Below are 19,095 nucleotides of genomic sequence, written 5' to 3' on the forward strand. Positions count from 1 at the left end.
GAAGACTGATTTCAAAGAGGTGAGTGGCCTGGGAGTGGGGCCAACCCTTCCATCCCCTTCTGTTCCTTCATTTGCTCACTCATTCCACAATGGGGAAGCATTCACTTGGAAACAGATTCTATCTTGGCTGCTGCTCAGTCAGACAGGACTGAGACCCAGGTGCCCGCTGTCTGAGAGGCTCGCGGCCTAGTAGGGAGACAGACAAAGCAGGAGTGCACCCCGCTGTTGGATCGATGTCCCCACCAGGCAGGGAACACCGGAGAACTGGGGTTGCTCAAGACTCGCTCTTCCTTCTTTTTTTGTTGTAGTTGCAGAGTATGTTGTCATGGTTGAGATCAAGCTGTATGCATAAAGCCTATTTTTATTTGGCATTATGTCATAAACACATTCCCCTTTTATTATTAAACTCTCTAAATATTTTCAGTGGCTACAGTGTATTTCCAGTAGAGCAATGCCATAATTTAATTAGGCTTGGACATTTAGGTTGTTTTCAGGGTTTTATTTTCCCCCTATCATAAAGAATGCTGTTACGAACATCTTTGTGTATAAATTGTTTCCTTGGTTTCTTGTTATTTCCTCAGAGTAGATTTCTTGTCACGGAATTCCCGATAGTATGTCAACATGTTAAAAACCCCTCCGCAGTCCCTTGATATTTACTGCCAAAGGACTTTCTGAAATGGTTTTCCTAGTGCGCCCTATGCTAGTTGTGCACTGTCAGTGTTTAGGTCTGTCTGGAGGTACATGGTTATAGTAGAAAGACAGGGTTGGGGTGGGTGTTGAATCAAACAGACCTGGGGGTCTCATGGCTTTGGCCACATTCATTCTCCCTCCTGAGGGGAGTAAGACAGAGTGATAATCCTTGAGCAGCTTTGTGAGGCGTAGACCTGGTGAATATAAAGCATTTAACTCCATGCCAGGCACACACTAATTGTTTACTGCCCCAGTGTGACACTTCGTGATGGGGACTGGTGTGAATTCATGCCCTTCTGTAAGCTGGTGCTGCCGGGTGAGACCTTAGCTCTAAAGTGTCTCCACTACCCCGGCATGCATGTCATTACACTGACCAAGCAAGGGCTCCCCAGAGCCCTGCAGACAGCAGGGCGGAAGGCGGAGACCAGGGCCAGGGAAAGTGAACAAAGTGTTCTGAGGGCAGAACTGAGGGAAGAAGTGATCTCCTGGCTGACTCAGAAGGGGATCTGGGAAGGAGAAGGGAGAGGGCTGGAGGGGCCCACAGGAAAATAAAGACCAGGGGGCTGAGATCCAAAGGGAAGGGTTTTTTGTTTTTTGTTTTTTTTTAATTTTTAAAGATTTTATTCATTTATTTGACTGAGAGAGACAGCCAGAGAGGGAACACAAGCAGGGGGAGTGGGAGAGGGAAAAGTAGGCTCCCCACTGAGCAGGGAGCCTGGCTCAATCCCAGGATCCTGGGATCATAAGCTGAGCTGAAGCCAGAGACTTAATGACTGAGTCACCCAGGTGCCCCAGGAAGGGCTGGTTTAATACCAGGACCTAAAGTGAATCCAGGTACCAGGTGATCAGAAATGGGCAGGAATGGGCACCAAGGGGCTCTGACAGGCTGCCCAGCACCCCTCTGACTAGCTCGCTATGGGATCTGACACAAGAATTCGCCCTTACCAGGTGCTGGTTCACTCTGCGGCCAAGACAGGCTCGGAGGGAACTGACACCGGAGACTGCTGATTCCTCTCCCCACAGCTGGGCAGCAGTTCCTTCCATGAAGGGGGATCTGGGTAGGGCATCTTCACGTTTGTCCCACCTTGGGCAATGAACAACCTGCTGAACTATACAAGGCAGTCTCATGAAAGAGAAATTTTTGAGGACACAAACCTGTGCCTTGTCCAGATGCTTAAAAAAAATGTGAATAAGGAGAAGAAAATCAAATAAGAAAATCAAAATCAAATAAGAAATCATTGCATTTGTACCAAGGGAGTCCCCGTTAGGAGAGTCAGATCCTCTGAGCACACTGATTTCTGATTTTCCATCCTGGCAGTTTTGAAAAGTCCGGCTTGTTACATCTTGCCACTTCCCTCCCCACTCCCTGTGCTAGTTTCTGGGGCTGGGAATAAACTTTCTGCTGGGAGAGGGCAATCAGATTATTCTTTAGTTAAATATTATCTCTCTCCTTTTCCCATTTCTGTGTGATCTGCCCTGAGTCCTCAATGTTAGGGAGAGAGGCATCCTAGAGGAGGCATGACCTGAGCCTTGAATCTTCAAGAGAAGGGAAATGGGACCTGCCACCATCAAGGCCTTCAAGAACCGTTTAGTGTCCTTAGCGCAAAGTCCCAACTCTTAGCCTGGCATGTAATAGCTTTATGATCTGGTCCTGGCTTTTCCCAGGCTGGCACAGAGTGGGGACTCAGTGAGCGTCACTGAATGGATGGAAGTGTTTATTTTTATTAATAGCAATAATAATAATAAAAGAACTCGTGCTTTTCTAGGCTCCATCAAAGAATAGGCACTCTTACAGGTTCAGTGTAAGCAATGACCTAAAACCTCTTGGCTTACCTGCTCATACAAACCCTGGACCCTCTCCTCAAAGTCTACTCCATCCATTTCTGGGAGACAAGAGAAAAAGAGCAACTCGTTAAGAGCAAAAGCTTTGGGCTTACCATTGAAAGGAACCAAAGATCCTTGGAGAAAGGTTGATTGCAGAGCTGGGGGGAGGTAACCTACAAGATAAGCCTTTGCATCTTATGCAAGAAATTGAGGAAGTGCTCAAAAAGCAGTAGGGCTGTATCAGAAGGAAACAGAAAACACCAGGGAAGGGCTCGTGCTCACCAAATCTGGGACAGTTTGAGCATCAAAATAAATAATAGTAACAGATTACAACCCTGAGTCCACATTAATATGAGCAAATAGATAAACACACAAATGAGGGAAAGGGGACTCTTTCCTTTTCAGTAGGATGCCAACTACAAACACATCTGGCACGATGGAGTTAGAAAATTATCAATGGAGGCCAAAACTAGTGGGTGAAGTTGCAATGAGGAACAGGATACAGATATTTACATAGTCTCAAAAAGTTTTCCTATGAGATACTTATGAATCACAAAGGGGAAAACAGTAACTTTGTGGTGAAGAAAACTGGTGGACGCCATCTCAGTCAAGCGGCCGAAGTCAACACCCCCACCATGGGACCAGCTTACATCACGTGCCTCCCAATACGATGCACTCAGAGGGACACAGAACCACTTCTGGGGTCTGTGCATGATCAGAATCTCATCATGAGGAAAGGATTAGACCCAAACCTGAATAGAGAGACATTCTACAAAGTGACTGGCCTACAGTTTTCTAAAGCATCAATGTCATGAAAGTCAAAGCAAGACAGAAGAACCATCACAGACTGAAGGAGAGCAGGAGAGAAGAAAATAGACTGAAGGTACATTACGATTGCTGGAATCTGATTTGAATGAGGAGTGCAGCCTTGACAATAGCGTTGTATCAGTGTAAATCTTCATTGTAAAAATTGTACTGTGGCTATGTAAGAGAATGTTTTTATTTTTAGGAAACATACATTTAAGAGATTAGGGGTAAAGGGATACCATGTCCATAATATAAAAAATTAATATGCATGTATAAAAATAGAGAAACAATAATAAAGCACTTGGGGTAAAAGTTAAACAATCTGGTAAATCTGGGTAAAGGAGACAAGAGTTCTTGGTACACTTTTCTCTAAATTTAAAATCATATCCAAATAAAAATGTATATTTTTTTAAAAAATGAAAGAAAACATGGGGGCACCTGGGTGGCTCAGTTGTTTAAGCAACTGCCTTCGGCTCAGGTCATGATCCTGGAGTCCCGGGATCGAGTCCCACATCTGTCTGCTTCTCCTGCTGACCTCTCGACTCTCATGCTCTCTCTCTCTCTCAAATAAGTAAATAATATCTTTTTAAAAAATGAGAAAATGTGCTTTTTTTCCAATACTATTTTTAAATTTAAATTCAATTAATGAACATATAATGTATTATTTTTTTAAGGAGTACAGGTCTATGATTCATCGGTCTTATATAAATACCAGGTGCTCATCACAATACACACCCTCCTGAATGTCCATCACCCAGTGGCCCCAACCCTCCAACTCCCTTTCCCCAAGCAACCCTTAGTTTGTGTCCTAAGATTAAGAGTTGGTTATGGTTTGTCTCCCTCTCTAATTTCTTCTTTTTTCATTTTTTCCTCTCTTCCCCTGTGATCCTCTGCCTTGTTTCTTAAATTCAACATATTAGTGAGATCATACGATGATTGTCTTTCTCTGATTGACTTATTTTGCTCATCATAATACCCTGTAGTTCCATCCACATAGCAGCAAATGGTATGATTTCATTTTTTGATGGCCGTGCAATAGTCCATCGTGTATATATTCCATCTTAATCCATTCATCTGTCGATGGACCTCTGGGCTCTTTGCCCAGTTTGGCTGGCCCTAGTTTGGCTGTTGTGAACATTGTTGCTATAAACATTGGGCTGCAGGTGCCCCTTGGATCAGTACATTTGTATCTTTGGGGTAAATACCCAGTAGCGCAGTTGCTCAGTCATAAGGTAGCTCTGTTTTCAACTTTTTGAGGAACCTTCATATTGGAAAACATGCTTCTTACAGATAACCGCGAGGAGGGTGCTGCTGAGGGCCAGGCATGGAAGGGAACTGGGGAGCTGGACAACAGCATCCCGAGAACAAGAGGTCTCAGGGTCTAAGGGGAGTCGCCGTCAAGCTCTCCACGCTGCCCAGGCCACTCGTCCCTCCTCAGCCTGGCTCTGCTATGAGAAGCCCTGCTGCTGCGAGCCTGAGAGAAGACAGCTTGGGCAGCAGCAGTGCCGGCTCTCAGGACGCATCACCACCGTGGGGTGGAAGCCTGCTGTGTGTGCTGGCTGGGCGCCTTTTCACGTTCTCAACCTCTAGGCTAGGCACATTCGAAGCCCCTTATTTAAGCTCTAATTTAGAGCAATGCTTTAAATACACAGGCTCATTATCCCCGTTTTTTCAGTTAAGGAAACCGAGTCTCGGCGAGGTGAGGCTGGGACAGGTTTCAAAGTCCGCTGTCCCTACTCCAAGTCTAGGGCTGGAGCCGCCTCTCTGGACCGGGGCCGCAACTTTCCTACCCCCAGGGATTGCCGCGCGCCCTTCTCTTTGCCTACATCCAGGGTCCCCTCCTCCTATCTCAACGTCCTGAATTTCCCGCCCTCCGCCAAGTGAAGTCAAGGGTCTCCTACCCCTGAATCCCCCAAGTTCTCAGTGAAAAGTAAACATCGATTAGGCCATAATCAAGCGTGGCCTTACAGTGAACAAGTAATTTCCTGACGAAATTAAAACCAACCCAACTGGGGAGAGGACGCGGAGAAACTCCTGAAGCTCTCAGGCGAGACAGCTGCGCAAAAGGAAACGCAAACAAGCTGGACGGGGTGGGGGTGGGGGCGGGGCCGGGGCTGTGGAGGGCGGGGCCACGGTCTGGGTGGGCGGGACGTGGTTACATCCGGCCTTTCCCGCTAGAGTCAGGTGAGTTCTCTCCAGCTGGACCTCAGTTTCTCCGTCCCCAAATGAAGCAGTAGGATGATAGCAGGAGTTCTGACCCAAGGGTGTATGTCTGCCTCACTTGTGAAACCTACACACTGTGCAGATTCCCTGGCCCCCTCCCAGTCAGGAGGTCTAAGTTGGAAGCTCACCATACACTTTTTTACAAAATATCTCAGGGCTTCTGGGAGGCTTCTCTCCTGACGTTTGAGAACCTCCAGATGGCCTTTGTGGGCCCTTCCACCATGGCAGGCCTCTGTCCTCTGATCAATGAGCTGTTGGTAGTGATTTTTGGCCCTCACTGAAGGAGCCCCTGCCCCATAGCTGCTGGTTCTCTGTTTGGTTACTCTGCCAGCTGCCCACTGGCCACTTTGCACCTCTTTGATGTCTCTCAATGATCCTGAGCAGCACCCCATCTTCTGAAGACTCACAGTACTTGGAAACTCAGAGTCACACTCTTGTGGCCGCAAATTAGTAAATCTGAAAGCTTGTTGTCAACTCGGAAGGGCTGTCTGAGTGGAAAGAAGCCTTACTGGTTGCAACTGCTTTCTCCGTGCAAATTGAAAAACAAGCTCTATTGGGGCTGAGACTCACACCCTCAGGAAGCATCAGGGGTCTGGGAGAAGAAGGCTATCTCCTAGTGTCAGACAAATGATCTGGGAGCCCCAACCCCTGCCATCTGGGCCCCTGGTATCCACACTTCCTCCTCAGCTGGGGACTTCCCTTCTTTCCCCTCCCATCATTCTTTTGCCTGAGACCCTGGCCCAGCCTCTCACCTCCAGCCCCACACTCTAGGAAGGAAACATTCCACTTAGGATGGGACTCTGACAATTAAATGAATTCTCTGAGCCTCAGTTTGTTTATCTGCTGGATTAAGTGAGACACACGGTACATGAAGAGCTTAGCACAGGGCCGGGTACAGTGAGACCCCAATAGGCTATGGCAGTCTTTTTGGAATTCCCTTCCTGCCTGGTCTCACTAGTGAGTTCCTTCTCATTTACCAGGCCCTAGATCCCCCTCCTGTGGGAGGGCTTCCCAGCAGACCCTGCCTCTTTCTGCATATACTGCTGTCCTGCCACTCAGCACGTCTGCCCACCTGGGCTGCCTCTCCTACCAGACTAGCAGGAGCCATGCCTTGTTTCATGTCTCCAGAAGGAAGGCTTAGCAGAAGCTCATGGTGCACTATAATGGGATTTTTCCCATTCCAAGGCAAAGTAGGTGGGGTTGAGAGAGTGAGCCCCAATTCAGGGGACATGTGCCTCTTGAAGGACCCTGCAGGCATCCCCCACAGTGGTCAGGTGAAGGAACATTCCAGTTCAGCCACTGGGCACCTGACAGTCACAGCCAATGTCATGGGAGTGCACTCTGCTCCTGCAGGAGGGAAGGAGATGCATGCGTTGCCTGGCCTGCCTGGATAATGACGGATGGTATTATGACAGCATGTTAACAATGAAAGGAACAAAACAAATACCCCTTGCAGCACAGGCAATGCCATTTCCAAGTGAAATTTATGGTAAAGGCCTTCTGGCTTCCTGATGTTACCAAGCAGCTTTGAGAGACTCCTTCTTTAGAGCCTGTTCCCCTTTCCAGGTCTTGCTTCAGATTTTTCCTGTATAAGAAGAGGTTGAAAGGTAGGCTGGGGCCAGATCACACAGGGTCTTTAATCTGTGTAAGAACAACAACCATCAGGGGCACCTGCGTGGGTCCATCCGTTGAGTGGCCAACTCTTTATTTCAGCTCCGGTCATGATCTCAGTGTCCTGGGATCAAGCCCTGCATGGAGCTCTGTGCTCAGCAGGGCGTCTGCTTGAGACTTCTCTCTCTCCCCCCCTCTACTTAGGTCTCCCCCCACCAAAATAAATAAATTAATTTTAAAAAAAAGAACAATGACCATTGTCCTAAGAATGATGGGAAGTCATAGCAAGATGACAATGGGAAGGCACAAGATCAAATTTGGGTCTGAAAATGTGACACTGTTGTGTGGGGAACAGACAGTAGTGAAGAGATCGGGCTTCAAGGATGAGCAGCTCCGCACAGGGTCCTGTTGCTCAGAAGAACCCTGCACTTGGGTCTTAATGCTCTCCAGTCACTGTCTTGAAAGTCTTCCTTTTTAAAAAAGGTTTATTTATTTGAGAGAGATAGAGAGCGAACGTGAGTGGGTGGGGAAGGGCAAAGGGAGAGAGAGAGAGAGTCTCAGGCAGACTTGGCATTGAGTGTGGAGCCTGATGTGGGGCTCAATCTCAGGACCCTTGAGATCATGACCTGAGCGGACACCAAGAGTCGGACGCTCAACTGACTGCACCACCGGGGAGCCCCTTGAAATTCTTAATAATATAATCTTCGAATTTGTGTTTTGTAAGTGCAGTGTCACAAGACAGTGAAGGGCTTGGAGCCTGGGCTCCTATGTGGTCCTGGCTCCTACTACCTGCCCTGCATTGGTTCTCAGCTTCCTTGCTTGCCTAGCAACCACGGCCACTCTCTGCCCCCTGCAGGGACCTGGGCTCAGGTATGGGGAGGCTCAGGGTTGCCTGGTAGCACCTCAGGATGGGGCACGTCAGTGGCTTTCACTGCCCTTGGCTGACAGCACCATGGTACATTCAACAGGTGACTTGGTGGGGGTAGGAGGTTGGGTGAGTCTTTCTCCCATTCCTGATACAGGTGAAAAGTGCATCTTTGGGGCACCTGGGTGGTTCTGTCTATTAAGCATTTTGGCTCAGGCCATGATCCCAGAGTCCTGGGGTTGAGCCCCACATCGGGCTCTCTGCTCAGTGGGGAGCCTGCTTCTCAGTCTCCCTCTGCCTGCTGCTCCACTTGCTTGTTCTCTCTCTCTGCCAAGTAAACAAATAAAATCAGGAAGAAAAAAAGAAAGAAAGAAAGAGAAGAAAGAGCAAGCAAGCACATCTTGGCTTGAGTGTGCAAAACCCCAGGGGTTTCCTATTCACTGGGGAAGGGGAGAGGACTGGCTAACCTCCCTGTCCCTAGCCAGGGAACTCAGTCCAGCAGTGAGGAAACCCAGCAGCTGATGGGGTTTGGGCAGAAGCACATTCAATAGGAAGTAAAGCACCATGACAGAGTGAGAGAACATGGCAAAGAGGATAACTTTACATTTTAGTGCCTTTAACGGCAATTTTTGTCCTTTCTGTTTTCTTCATTTTCTGTTTGCCTTAACCCCACAAATGAAATAGCTTGCCCTGGTAGAAAGCAGTCAGTGAGCTAAAGCACGCAAACTGTATGCAGGTCCCGCAGATACTGAGATGCCCTCCATGGTGGCTAGTAGTATTGATTTTGTTGTTTATTTGGCTCAGAAGGTTAAATGAAGTGGCTTTTGGAGCGGAGCCCTGCCCAGGGTCTGGAGGCGTTGATCGATGTGACAACTGATTTTGCATTGTATTCTCAATCCTTGGACCTACTACATCTTGAATCCTTCAGGTAGATGTGTTCAAATACCAGGCAAAACAGGTTAGGGGCTCTGCCTGTATGGGGGGGGGGACTCTCCCTTAAAAGAGGGGCCAGAGCCTGACCTGAGGCCTAGCCACCCACACCTCAAGGCAAACTGTGTTTTGAAGCAACTGGAACAGTCATTTAAAAGCTGTGATTTTCTGGACTGGATTCACCTCCTTGGGGGGCTGGTGACTAAAGGAAGCCTGAAAAGAGTTCCGTTTTCTGAGGGGCACTCAGATGTCTGTCCTACTTCTCTACCTCCTCCATGACTCACATCCATCTCCCCATCCTGGGTGCCCCACCTACGCCTCATCTCACTTACTCTTTCTGTCTCAGGAATATAACAACACCCTCTTCTGACTTCACCCCTTAACTTCTACCCTAAGGTACTTCTCATTGGGAGTAATCTTTCTGGAACCTGTCCGTGGGTCCCTCCAGACAGAGACCAGGGCTACCTACACTCTGGGCCACAATTCTAGCAAGATCTGGCAGGAGTCAGTTCCCAGCCGTGTTTGTGGACTTGGCTGAGACACAGCCGTGGTAGTCATGGTGGTTGGCCCCCAACATCCATGACACCCCAAGGGATCTCCTTCCCAGTGGTGAGGTATGAACATGTGGCTCTGGGGAAGGTCTCCTGGGAGGATGAGTGGGGAGGACTTCAAAGAAAATTAGATGTGAGGAGAGGTGGCCTTTTTCTTCTTGTATTTGTGGCTTTGTCTGGAGTCATAGAGCAGAGCTGCTGCTGTCCGAGGGGGAGATAGAAATAGAGGAGAACCACAGAGACGCTGCACTGAAGCCCTGAGGTACCCCATCTGGGGACCACGCTGCCTCCAGCCCCGTATGTAGAGACAACACACTTCCTCCACACCAGACACTTTGGTTTTGTTTCTTGTAGTGAAGGCATCAAGTGATGCAAGTAACACAGTGAACATGGACGACTGTGTGCCAGCGCTGGACTGTCCCCCAGAAGTACCACCAGCCCCAACAACCTCCCGAGACTCAGTTTCTCCAGCTCTGGATTGGGGTGAAATGTTCAGGAGGCAGAAGTGGAGAAAGGGAGGCTGAAACCCATTATTAAGAGAGGGCTGTTGGTAAAAGACACCCATGGAGGTCAAGAGCATGGGCTTTGGCATCAGACAGACCAGGGTCTGAAGCCCAGCACTCTGTTCATGGGCTGTGAGGCCTTGGGTGAGTTATATAACTCTTATCCCTAGAATGCTCTCCTGGGAAGCGGAGGCAATGGTAGGGTGCCCCCCACAGGCTGGGGTGAGGGCTAAGAGGGGTAGGCCATGTGAAAAGCTTCCTGGTCCCCTTGCCCTCTGCAAGGGCTCTAAAGCCAAGCTGGCTATTCTGGCCACCCAGCCTTGGGAGCTGCAGAAGGTAGGGTGGTGTGAGGGGAGGAGGAAGACCTCTGCACCCGAGAACTCGGGAGCCTCTTTAGATGCCTGCCAGTACTTCCTTCTGCAATTGCTCTGACCTGCAACCTGCACGGTAATCTTTCTGGGGTGTCCTGCCTCGACCAGGGCAGTTGGGAAAGGAAGGCCTTCTGTGAGGTAGGCCCTGGGGGGACTTGGCCAGGTAAGGAAGGTCAAGGAATGCATGCCAGGAGGGAGGCTGCAGAGCAGATGGGGAAAGTGTGGCAGCTGAGAAAGGGACCTTTGGGGAAAGGGAAAAGGTCTGTTTGGAGCAGAAATTTGTTGGGGGTGATGGGAGGAACCCCTGGAGAGGCAGGGGATGGAAACTGGCTGTGAAGTTGTCTGCCTATGAGAGGGTAGAAGCCTTCTATAACCAGAGGGTTTCCAGTCTGCCCCCAGCACTAGAGGCATCACCTCATTTGATAGATGAAAAAACTGAGGCCCGGGAGGCTGAGTCAGTGCTGTTGGAGGTGGTGCTATCAGAGGCCGGTAGGATAAGGTGCAGCCTCGGCATTTGGCCTTCAGAGTTCAAGGTGATGTGTACACCATCAGCTACAAAATCAGCTGCAAGCAATAGAATGCTTGGGTGCCTTCAGTGCTGAAGACGTTTATTGGCTCAAACCTAAGGGCTCTGGAGGTCGGGGTCTAGCAGGGGCAATCCCGCTGCTCTGCAGTTCTCCCTAAAGTATTCTGTCTTGGGCGGCTATTTCAGAAGGATGGGTGTGCCTCATCTCTAACCCGGGGCACACATAACTGGCACCTGGGGGCCTAGCTCTCTTCTGCACCAGCTTTCATCTCTCTTACCATCCCTAGTCTGGTAAAGCAGGCATTGGTAAGGGTGGTGATTTGTGGACAAGGCTGACTCATCCCTTCTTCCCTACGTAGCCTGGGCACAGGCCCCCCTGAAGGCATATTCTGCTGAGTAGTCAGGCCCTGGCTCCTTGGGGCTGTTTGGGTCAGCAGCCCAAGGCTCTTTCTAAGGTGGTACCAGACCTGTACCCTGTGCCTGCAACCAAACCGGAAATCCCAGTAACATTCTCAGCATCATCTCCTTTATAAAGATGGGGGGTGGGGGTGGCCAATAGGGAAACTAAAACTAAGAGACTTGGAGGCTACATTAAGGTCCCTCAACCCCTCAAGGGCAGGACCAGACAAAACAGAAACAGAGACCTCAACCTGGGTTTTCAGGCTCACTCCCACATTGCCTTTACAATCCTGTCTCTCAGTTCAACCACAGTCTTTCAGCCTGAAGACTCTGGGGGAGGGGCAGGGGTCTTCCTGCCCCAGAGAGTGTGTGACCTGGAGACTTAAGGTGCACTGCCTTTGAGAGACCCCAGCTCTTCTCCCTTGTCTAGGCTTCAGGCTCCCAAAGCTTCTGGCCTCTGAGCATGGCCCTGCTGGGGCTCTGGAAGGGGGCAAGAGGGGGCGGGCACAGGGTGGCAGGTGACAGGCGGGGCTGCACCAGGGAGCCCTGTGGCTCCACTTCCTGTGGGCGAGGGCCCCCGTGCTTGCCCCTGAGGGAGCTTGCACAAACCTTCCTGCGCAGGCCCCAGGCTGCCTTCCCGCCTGGCTAGTGCACCAGCCTGCCTCCCCACTGGCTACTGCCTCCCACCCAGGGCTGGCATCCGTGCTCTCAGTCCTGCAGCCTGGACTGTGCCTCCATCACCAAAGGGCTGGCGGGGGGCCGGCCGGACACCAGGGCCCGCCCTCCCATCGCTGGACGGCCACTGCTCCTTCCTCATTTTGCTGCCGATTCTAGCCCCAAACAAAACAGGTTGAGCCCTTTTCCTCCCTCCGGCAGCTCCTCTCTGGCTTGCGGCTGCCTTCTGAGGCGCTGCAGACGGCGCCGGCCAGGGAGGGGGGGCCTGGGCCAGCCCTGTCGGGACTGGGACGGTGCGCCTGGCTCCTGGCCCTCCTTCAGCCCTGTCTGTGGCAGGAGAGTGAGCTTAGCCGCGGCAGTCCCCTGACGATGATGCCCCAGCTCCAGTTCAGAGATGCCTTTTGGGTGAGTGAAGACTGGCTGGGACACTGAGCAAGTGGAATGGGCCCCCGGGAGGCCAGCTGGGCTGGGATTGCCCCGTGGCTGTTAACGGGGATGCGGCTGCAGGGGGGAGGTTTTCTCATGAAAATAGCAGTTGATTTGGGGTCTTAATTATGATGGGGCATAACCTGGGCTTCTGTCCCTTCTGAGTTGGAAGGGGAAGAGGGGTCCTTGGTCTGGGGTACTGATTGCTCTGGGAACCTCACCACAGTGGGCGAGGGATGTCATCTGTCCTCTCAGGCCTGAACTTCTCGGACAGACCCTGCCCCCAACGGCAGGATCTTAGTAAGAAACTGTACTATATGGGTGGGAACTTGAGAAGGCCATGTGAGGTGAAGGAGGGAGGGGAGCAAGTGTTTGGGGACCGGAGAGACTTGAATTTGGGTCTTGGCTCTGCTACTTAGCAACTGGGCGAGCTGTTTGACCTCTCCGAGCCTCTCTTTCCCCAGCTACACAGTCCAGATCAATATTAATAAATATCTCAATGGAATGGGAGAATTTAAAGGGGCGAGCTCATGTAATCAAGTTCCCAGCACCTTGCTGGCACGCGAAATGATCACTCTTTTGCCCCTCACACAACCTCTCTTCCTCGCAGACTCTTGGGGTTCTCTGAGGAGGCTGCAGGCCCCAGGCAATTCCTTGCTTACTTTACTCAGTTCAGGGCAGGTGTCCTTCAAGTCCTTTTCCCCCATGAAATGATAGCCCCCAACAGGCTCGGGAGGTGAAATGGCTTAGTGTGGGCCACACACAGCCTGCAAGTCCACTCTGGACCCCAGATCCCCTCAGCTTTTTTTGCAGCTGTGCCTCTACCTGTCCCTCTGCTTCTCAAGCTCTGGCTGTTCCTAATGGCTTGTGGGAAACAGCTGAGACCCCTCTGCTGAGAGCCGGGGAAGGAGGCCGTACTGAGGGCACCCCCCTCCACCCGGTAGAGGACTCCCTGGCCCCTTCACTCAGCCGGCTCAGACTCAGCCAACAGCCTGGCCCTCCCTGGGCCCTTTCCTGGGGCCTGCGGCCAGGAGGATGAGAGCTAACGAGCCAAGCCTTCCTTCCCTTCCGGGCCGTGCTCTGCTTGGGGCCTGTGGCCAGCATGCGAATGGCCTGCTTCCTGCCTGCCCTGACCACACAGTGGGCTGAGGGCCATCAGGGGAGGGTATCCCGTTCCTCTCTGGGCCTCCATTTCCCCAACTCTATAAACAAGAGGTGGGCTCAGGTCAGAGATGCCAATGGAGACAGACCTGGCTCAGCCCAAGCCAAGCACCAGGCTGGCAGCTGGGCTCACACAAAGGGGCGGTGGTGGCAGTAGGGGGTGGGGCAGTGAGTCATCACCTCTGCTCTGCCTAAGAGTGCAAAGTGAGGGAAAGAGGTAGGGCCTAGATATCCAGGGTGCTCTGTAGCCCAGAGCAGACCAGGAGATCCTGACCATTTTACCTCTAGGATATCTGTCCCAGCCCAGGGCTCCTGGCCCCACCTTCCCAAGGCAGAGCTCTGGCCAGAAGCAGTCCCCATGGCAGGATCTGGGCAGTGGGGGATGGTGTGGGGGGGGCAGGGTGCGGCAGGGACAGCAGCAGCTGGAAGAAAGGAGCCCACCTGTGACTGAGGGACAGGCAGCCATGCTCTGGGCTTGCCCCACCTCTGCGCCACCCCAGGCTTCCTGAGCTCCAGTTTTCTCCTCCTCTCCCCTGCTGCCTCCCTGGGCTCCAGTGAGGATCTAGCCCAGGGAAGGCCAGAGGCAGATGGGTAGAGAAGTGGCCCATAGGAGACTCTAACCCCGAGCCTGGGGAAATGCCCCAGAAGGTCGCTGTCAGCATCACAGCCCCCAGGGCTCTGAATTTAAACCCATCTCTCTGGGGCTTGGCCCAGCCCCGCCTACAAGGACTGCTAACACTGAGTACTAAAGATGTGTTAGGCGCTGTTCAAAGGACTGTTTATCTATTCATTCATTTAAACTGGTGAGGTAGATTATCTCATCCCTATTATTCACAAGAGGTAGTTGAGGCACAGAGAATTTAAGTAGCTTGCCCAAGGTCACACAGCAGGGATTAAACCCTGAAAGGCTAGCTCCGTGTCTGGGCTCTCACCCAGGTTGCTTTAACCTCCTCTCTCAACCCAGTGGATCACTGGATCTTTGGGCATCGACAAAACAGAGGGGAAGTTTCTGTCCATCCACCACCCAGAGAAGTAAGAAGATCAGGTGAGGCTGATGGAAGTAACTGGAAGCTCAATTTACAGACAGATCTATAACACGAAAGACACAGTGATCTAATCGCTGTGGGGGTACTAGAGACAGAACCCAACCTGCCCCCACCCAAGCCCAAGGCATTAAACCTCACAGCCTCACAGTTCGAAAATGAGTAGTCTTGCGTAGTGGGAGGAAGCCCTTGAACTAGAAGGATCATGTCTAATACCATAGCACTGCAGTTAACATCCAGAACCCTCAACCCTCAACCATTCCGGACACAGGTGAGAGCTAGCCCTGTTCCCAGCACTCATTCGTCGTAAGAGCAGGAAACAGAAGTGCTTTCTGAGGAGCTAAGAGCTTATATTAAAGCTCATATACTTTACTCACATGAGATGCCCCATCGTTTTTTAATTAGGGCCTATGAACCTAATCTTACCCATGATTTTAACAAGCTTAGTCATGTGGTCTTTATAGATACAGCAGTTAGGAGAGGTCTATGTGGAACTTGACATTCAGTTGGTGACAGATAAATACTGCTGGGCCTGAATGGTTAGAGACAGTGTCAGAGGGAGCGGGTGGCCTGAGAGCAAGAGGAGACCAAAATATTCTAAAAAGCAGACAGAATGGCTCAGAGGTAGGGGGAACATCCAGCGTGGGAGCAGGCCCGTTCTGTCCCTCAGTACGCCTGTATTTGTCATTTTATCAATGTGGCCACCGGTATTTATTTATAGCCTACTGTTTCCTGTGGCAAAACACCGGGATGCAGGCCACTTGTGGAGTGAGGTGGGGGTGAACTAGACACAGGGCGAGGGGATAATTTGATTTCTGTTATACAGATGATAAGGGGCATCGCAGCTTTGCAGGAAGTTGGTGGCTGGGCCTCAGAGTGGGGCCTGTCAGTGACACAAAGCTGAGAATGAGAATACCAGGTACTTGAGCTGAGACAGCTTTTGATCTTGTAAACCCTGCCTCAGCCATAAATCCGAGGGGCACAGAAGCCCAGAGAAGGCGGGGTCCTGGCCCCACTTCCCAGTCTCTCCTTGCCAGTGGCTCTTCTCCAGGCAGGCAGCCCAACTCTGTTGCAGAAAACATCTGTCTGCATCTTCAACAGCCTTACCAAGCAAGGTAGTGTTCAGTTTTTGTACAATAAATCTAAGAACAATGAAGGTCTCCATGGTCCCACCGCCTTCCTGAACCCATTTTCTTCTTCGTTTCACTTTAGTTCTATTCTACAAATGGCTGTCAAGTGGGATCCTCTGGGAGGTGGTCTAAGCTGGATCCCTAGCCTTATCCCCACATCCATCCAATCAGGTGAATGAGACTGTCTGGCCCTCAAGGAAGTCTCTGTACTGCACTGGAGACAAAGGTTCCCTAAAGACTGGGTGAGGCCCAGGGAGGGGCTGGGCTTTGAGCTGTGCCTTTTCACCCCACCCTCTCGCTCCCTCCCAGACCTGTGCAAAGGTTTTAGCGAGATCCACGTCCTACCCCTTTTGAGATTGTGAAAGGCAAAGTAAGGGCTTGAGGAGGCTGGGCCACATACTACCGTGACATCTCCCCTCACCTTGGGCAAGAACCGCCAAGGGGGTGGAGGGAGTAAGTCCCCTCTGACTTGTAGCCACATCGCTTCCCTTTGAGGTGAGGCTCCAGCCTCCTCTAGAAACCAGCCAAACTGGGAGAGGCTGAGCTCCCCAACACGCAGAGGACTGAGGCAGACACCACTTTCTGGGTTGGGGGGATGACTCACGAGGGACACACAGGGAGCTACAGATGGGCCCATCTTTCCCACACATGCCGGCTCAAGAGGCTCTTGCCTCTTCCTCTTCCCAGCTCTGAGACTCTGAGTTTCCCCATTTAGGAGAGAGGCCCCACTTTGGCCTGTCCGCCCCGCCCCCCGGACCTGCCAGTCATGGCCCTGGGGCCTTCACAGAGAATCAGGAGAGGCTCATGTTCTCTGGGCACCTATTCTGTTCTGAGCATTTGAAGCTATGTATATACCTCCTAACGCAACAAAATCAATCAGTATAAGATCCTAAAAGGAAAAGAGGAAAATAGAGAAAACCAGGTAAAAAAGCACCCTTCGTCTCACCACACGAAGACAACCGGTAATATTTTGCTGTGCTTCCGTAAGAGTATCTCACGCAGGTGCAAGTGTATTGTGTACACAGTGTTGTATTCTCCCTGGTTTGGTTTTTCTTGCATTTTAAAATTGGTCTATAATTGTGGTAAAGGATACCTAACATGAATTTCACCATCTTAATGTTTAAGTGTACAGTTCAGTAGGGTTAAGCGTACTCACGTTGTTGTGGACACCCCTCCCCTCCGCTTTTCAACATAATTCCATTTTGAACATGTGTGGGTGTGGGTGTGATTTCCTCGTTTCAAAACACCATTGTTAATGGCTACCCAGTCCAGCTTGTGGGTTTGGTAGACACAGGCATGATTCATTTATCCAATCCCCTATTGCTGGACGTTCAGCATTTATCCAATCCCCTATGGCCGGACTGCCAGGTTGCTGCTGCAAGTTATTCATTATTCTGGATAGAGATGCAATGGGTATATCCTTGTGTATCAAAAATTCTCACTTGCGGATTATTTCCTTGAGTGGATTCCTGGAAGAGGAGACATTCCTGGGGGAGAGAATGGGACCACGTTTCTAGACAGGCAGGAGCCTTTTGATCCAGGAAGAAGGGGCCAGAGTGGCCCAGTTGGGGCTGGGGGGCGGGGGGGAAGGAACCTGGACAGACTCTACTGGGAACCAAAGCTGCTCAGACTTTGGGGGAGCACTTGCCGCAGGGCCGTGGCCTCGAAGGTCAAGGAGGCCTGCGGTTGAAGAATGGGTCCTCCTGAGCAGCAGGATGTCATAGACCATGAGGAGATGGGAGAGGGAGGGCCTAGCTGTCCTGCCCTTGCTGCTACCCACTGCCTTCTCGGTGCCTCCCTGGCTGCGTCTGTCTGAAGGAATGGGGACAGACTCTTTCCGTCAGCATCCTCCTATCTCCTGAATGGAGACATGGGCAGGCTTCCTTCAGGGTCACCTGTCCGGGACAGAGCGGGGACTCCCACCCAGGCCTGTGGGCTGCCATCTTACTCTGCCCCTGAAGCCAAAGAGATAGGTGAGTTTATTCTTGTTTGAGTTCTAAATAGTGTAGGACAAATGGGGGTGGGGGGTTCCCTGCATGTTAGCGTTGATTTCTGTGGCTTTGGAAATAGGGTTATTTTTTTTTTCTATCTGCCCCTTGATTTTCCATAAGTGAACACAGATTATGTATGTTATTTCTTTTTAATTTTTTAAGAGAGAGAAAGCTATGGCAAGTGCATGCGTAGGTGTGTGAGGGATTGGGGGAGGGGCAGAGAAAGAGAATGGGGGAGAGAGAGAGATAGAGAGACTCTCAGGCAGGCTGCCCACCCAATGTGAAGCCTATGTGGGGCTCACAAACAGGGTCTCAAGGTCCCAACCCTGAGATGATGACCTGAGCTGAAATCCAGAGTCAGACACTTAACCAAAGGGGCCACCCAGGGGGCCTCCCCATTTATGTCATTGAAAAGGAAAATATTTAAAAACAAAACTAAGCAGTTCTTGTTTTCAAGCCTAAGATGGTGTTTTTAGGCGAAATTTGGGGCCTGATAGTCTTAGCTGTTCCACACACTCTGTGCACACTGGTGGTACATGGTGGCTCAGGGGCTGGAGAGCTGGTTGACCTGTGCGCCTTCCACAGGATGCAGGCTGCTGGCTGGTGCTGAGAGAAGATCGCAGAGGTCAGTGGTTCTGCCTGCTCTGCCTTTGCGATGCCCGCAGCTGGGGGTCTGGGAGGTTTACTGGGTGGAGCAAGAGAGTCACCCACACCTTCGCTTTCATTCTAAGTGGGAAAGGAGATCTGCTTCTCAGTGGCCCTCTTTGTACTCCAATTCCCAGGGACTTGTGAACCCCTCCTGGCTATTCCCCAGGAACCCCAGGAATGGAGACAGGGGACCCTGCTTGGGCTTCGCAGGGTGGGCAGAGGTTTGGGGGGTGGCAGGAGGGCAGGTGGCACTCCAGCAGAAGGAATTGCAAGGGCAAAGGTGTGCCAGTGGGAAGTGGGCACAATGGTTTTAGAGGCAGTGTTCTGCCCCAAAGTAGGGTGCAGGGAGCTCGGTAGGGAGGGAAGGCCCCAGCCAGATTGTGAAAGGTCCTGACCGGCCTGAGGTCGTGGCAGAAACACTTTCTTCTGCTCCGCTGCAGACTCTCCAGTGGTGGGTGTTCCTCTCATGCAAAGGAGGCTGGAGGTTGCAGGCCGTGGGCGGGATGCCCTTCTTCCTCACCCAGAGTCTAGCTGATGCCACAAACCACACAATGAAGGGAAACGTGGTGTGGAAACTGAAACTGCCTGGGCTTCCAGCAAGAGAGAGCGGCCCCCTGTTCCCCGGGGGCTGCCCACACCGGGGCCCCGCCCTGGACCAACTCCTGCGGGGTCTCCCTCCAGACTCAGGAGTCAAATGCTGCTTTGAAGCCTCACTCAGGCC

At 51.3% G+C, this 19,095-nt stretch overlaps 1 protein-coding gene across 4 annotated transcripts in view; it reads left to right on the plus strand.

Annotated features, from left to right (window-relative positions):
• PSTPIP1 (proline-serine-threonine phosphatase interacting protein 1) overlaps nucleotides 1-19,095 on the plus strand; it is a 59,182-nt gene continuing 40,087 nt past the window's right edge. For 2 of the 4 annotated variants that reach the window (XM_045070498.1, XM_045070499.1), the window contains exon 1: nucleotides 1-19. Coding sequence is in view for 2 of the 4 variants with exons in the window: in XM_013059410.2 (XP_012914864.1) it covers nucleotides 12,345-12,380 (36 nt within the window). In the remaining 2 variants the exon portion in view is untranslated. Of the gene's footprint in view, nucleotides 20-11,899; nucleotides 12,381-19,095 lie in introns of those variants that run through there. The other 2 variants (XM_013059410.2, XM_013059411.2) reach the window with 2 other exon arrangements.

Source organism: Mustela putorius, unplaced genomic scaffold (assembly GCF_011764305.1).
Source record: "Mustela putorius furo isolate JIRA1106 unplaced genomic scaffold, ASM1176430v1.1 tig00003972_pilon_pilon_pilon, whole genome shotgun sequence".
NCBI lineage: Eukaryota > Metazoa > Chordata > Mammalia > Carnivora > Mustelidae > Mustela > Mustela putorius.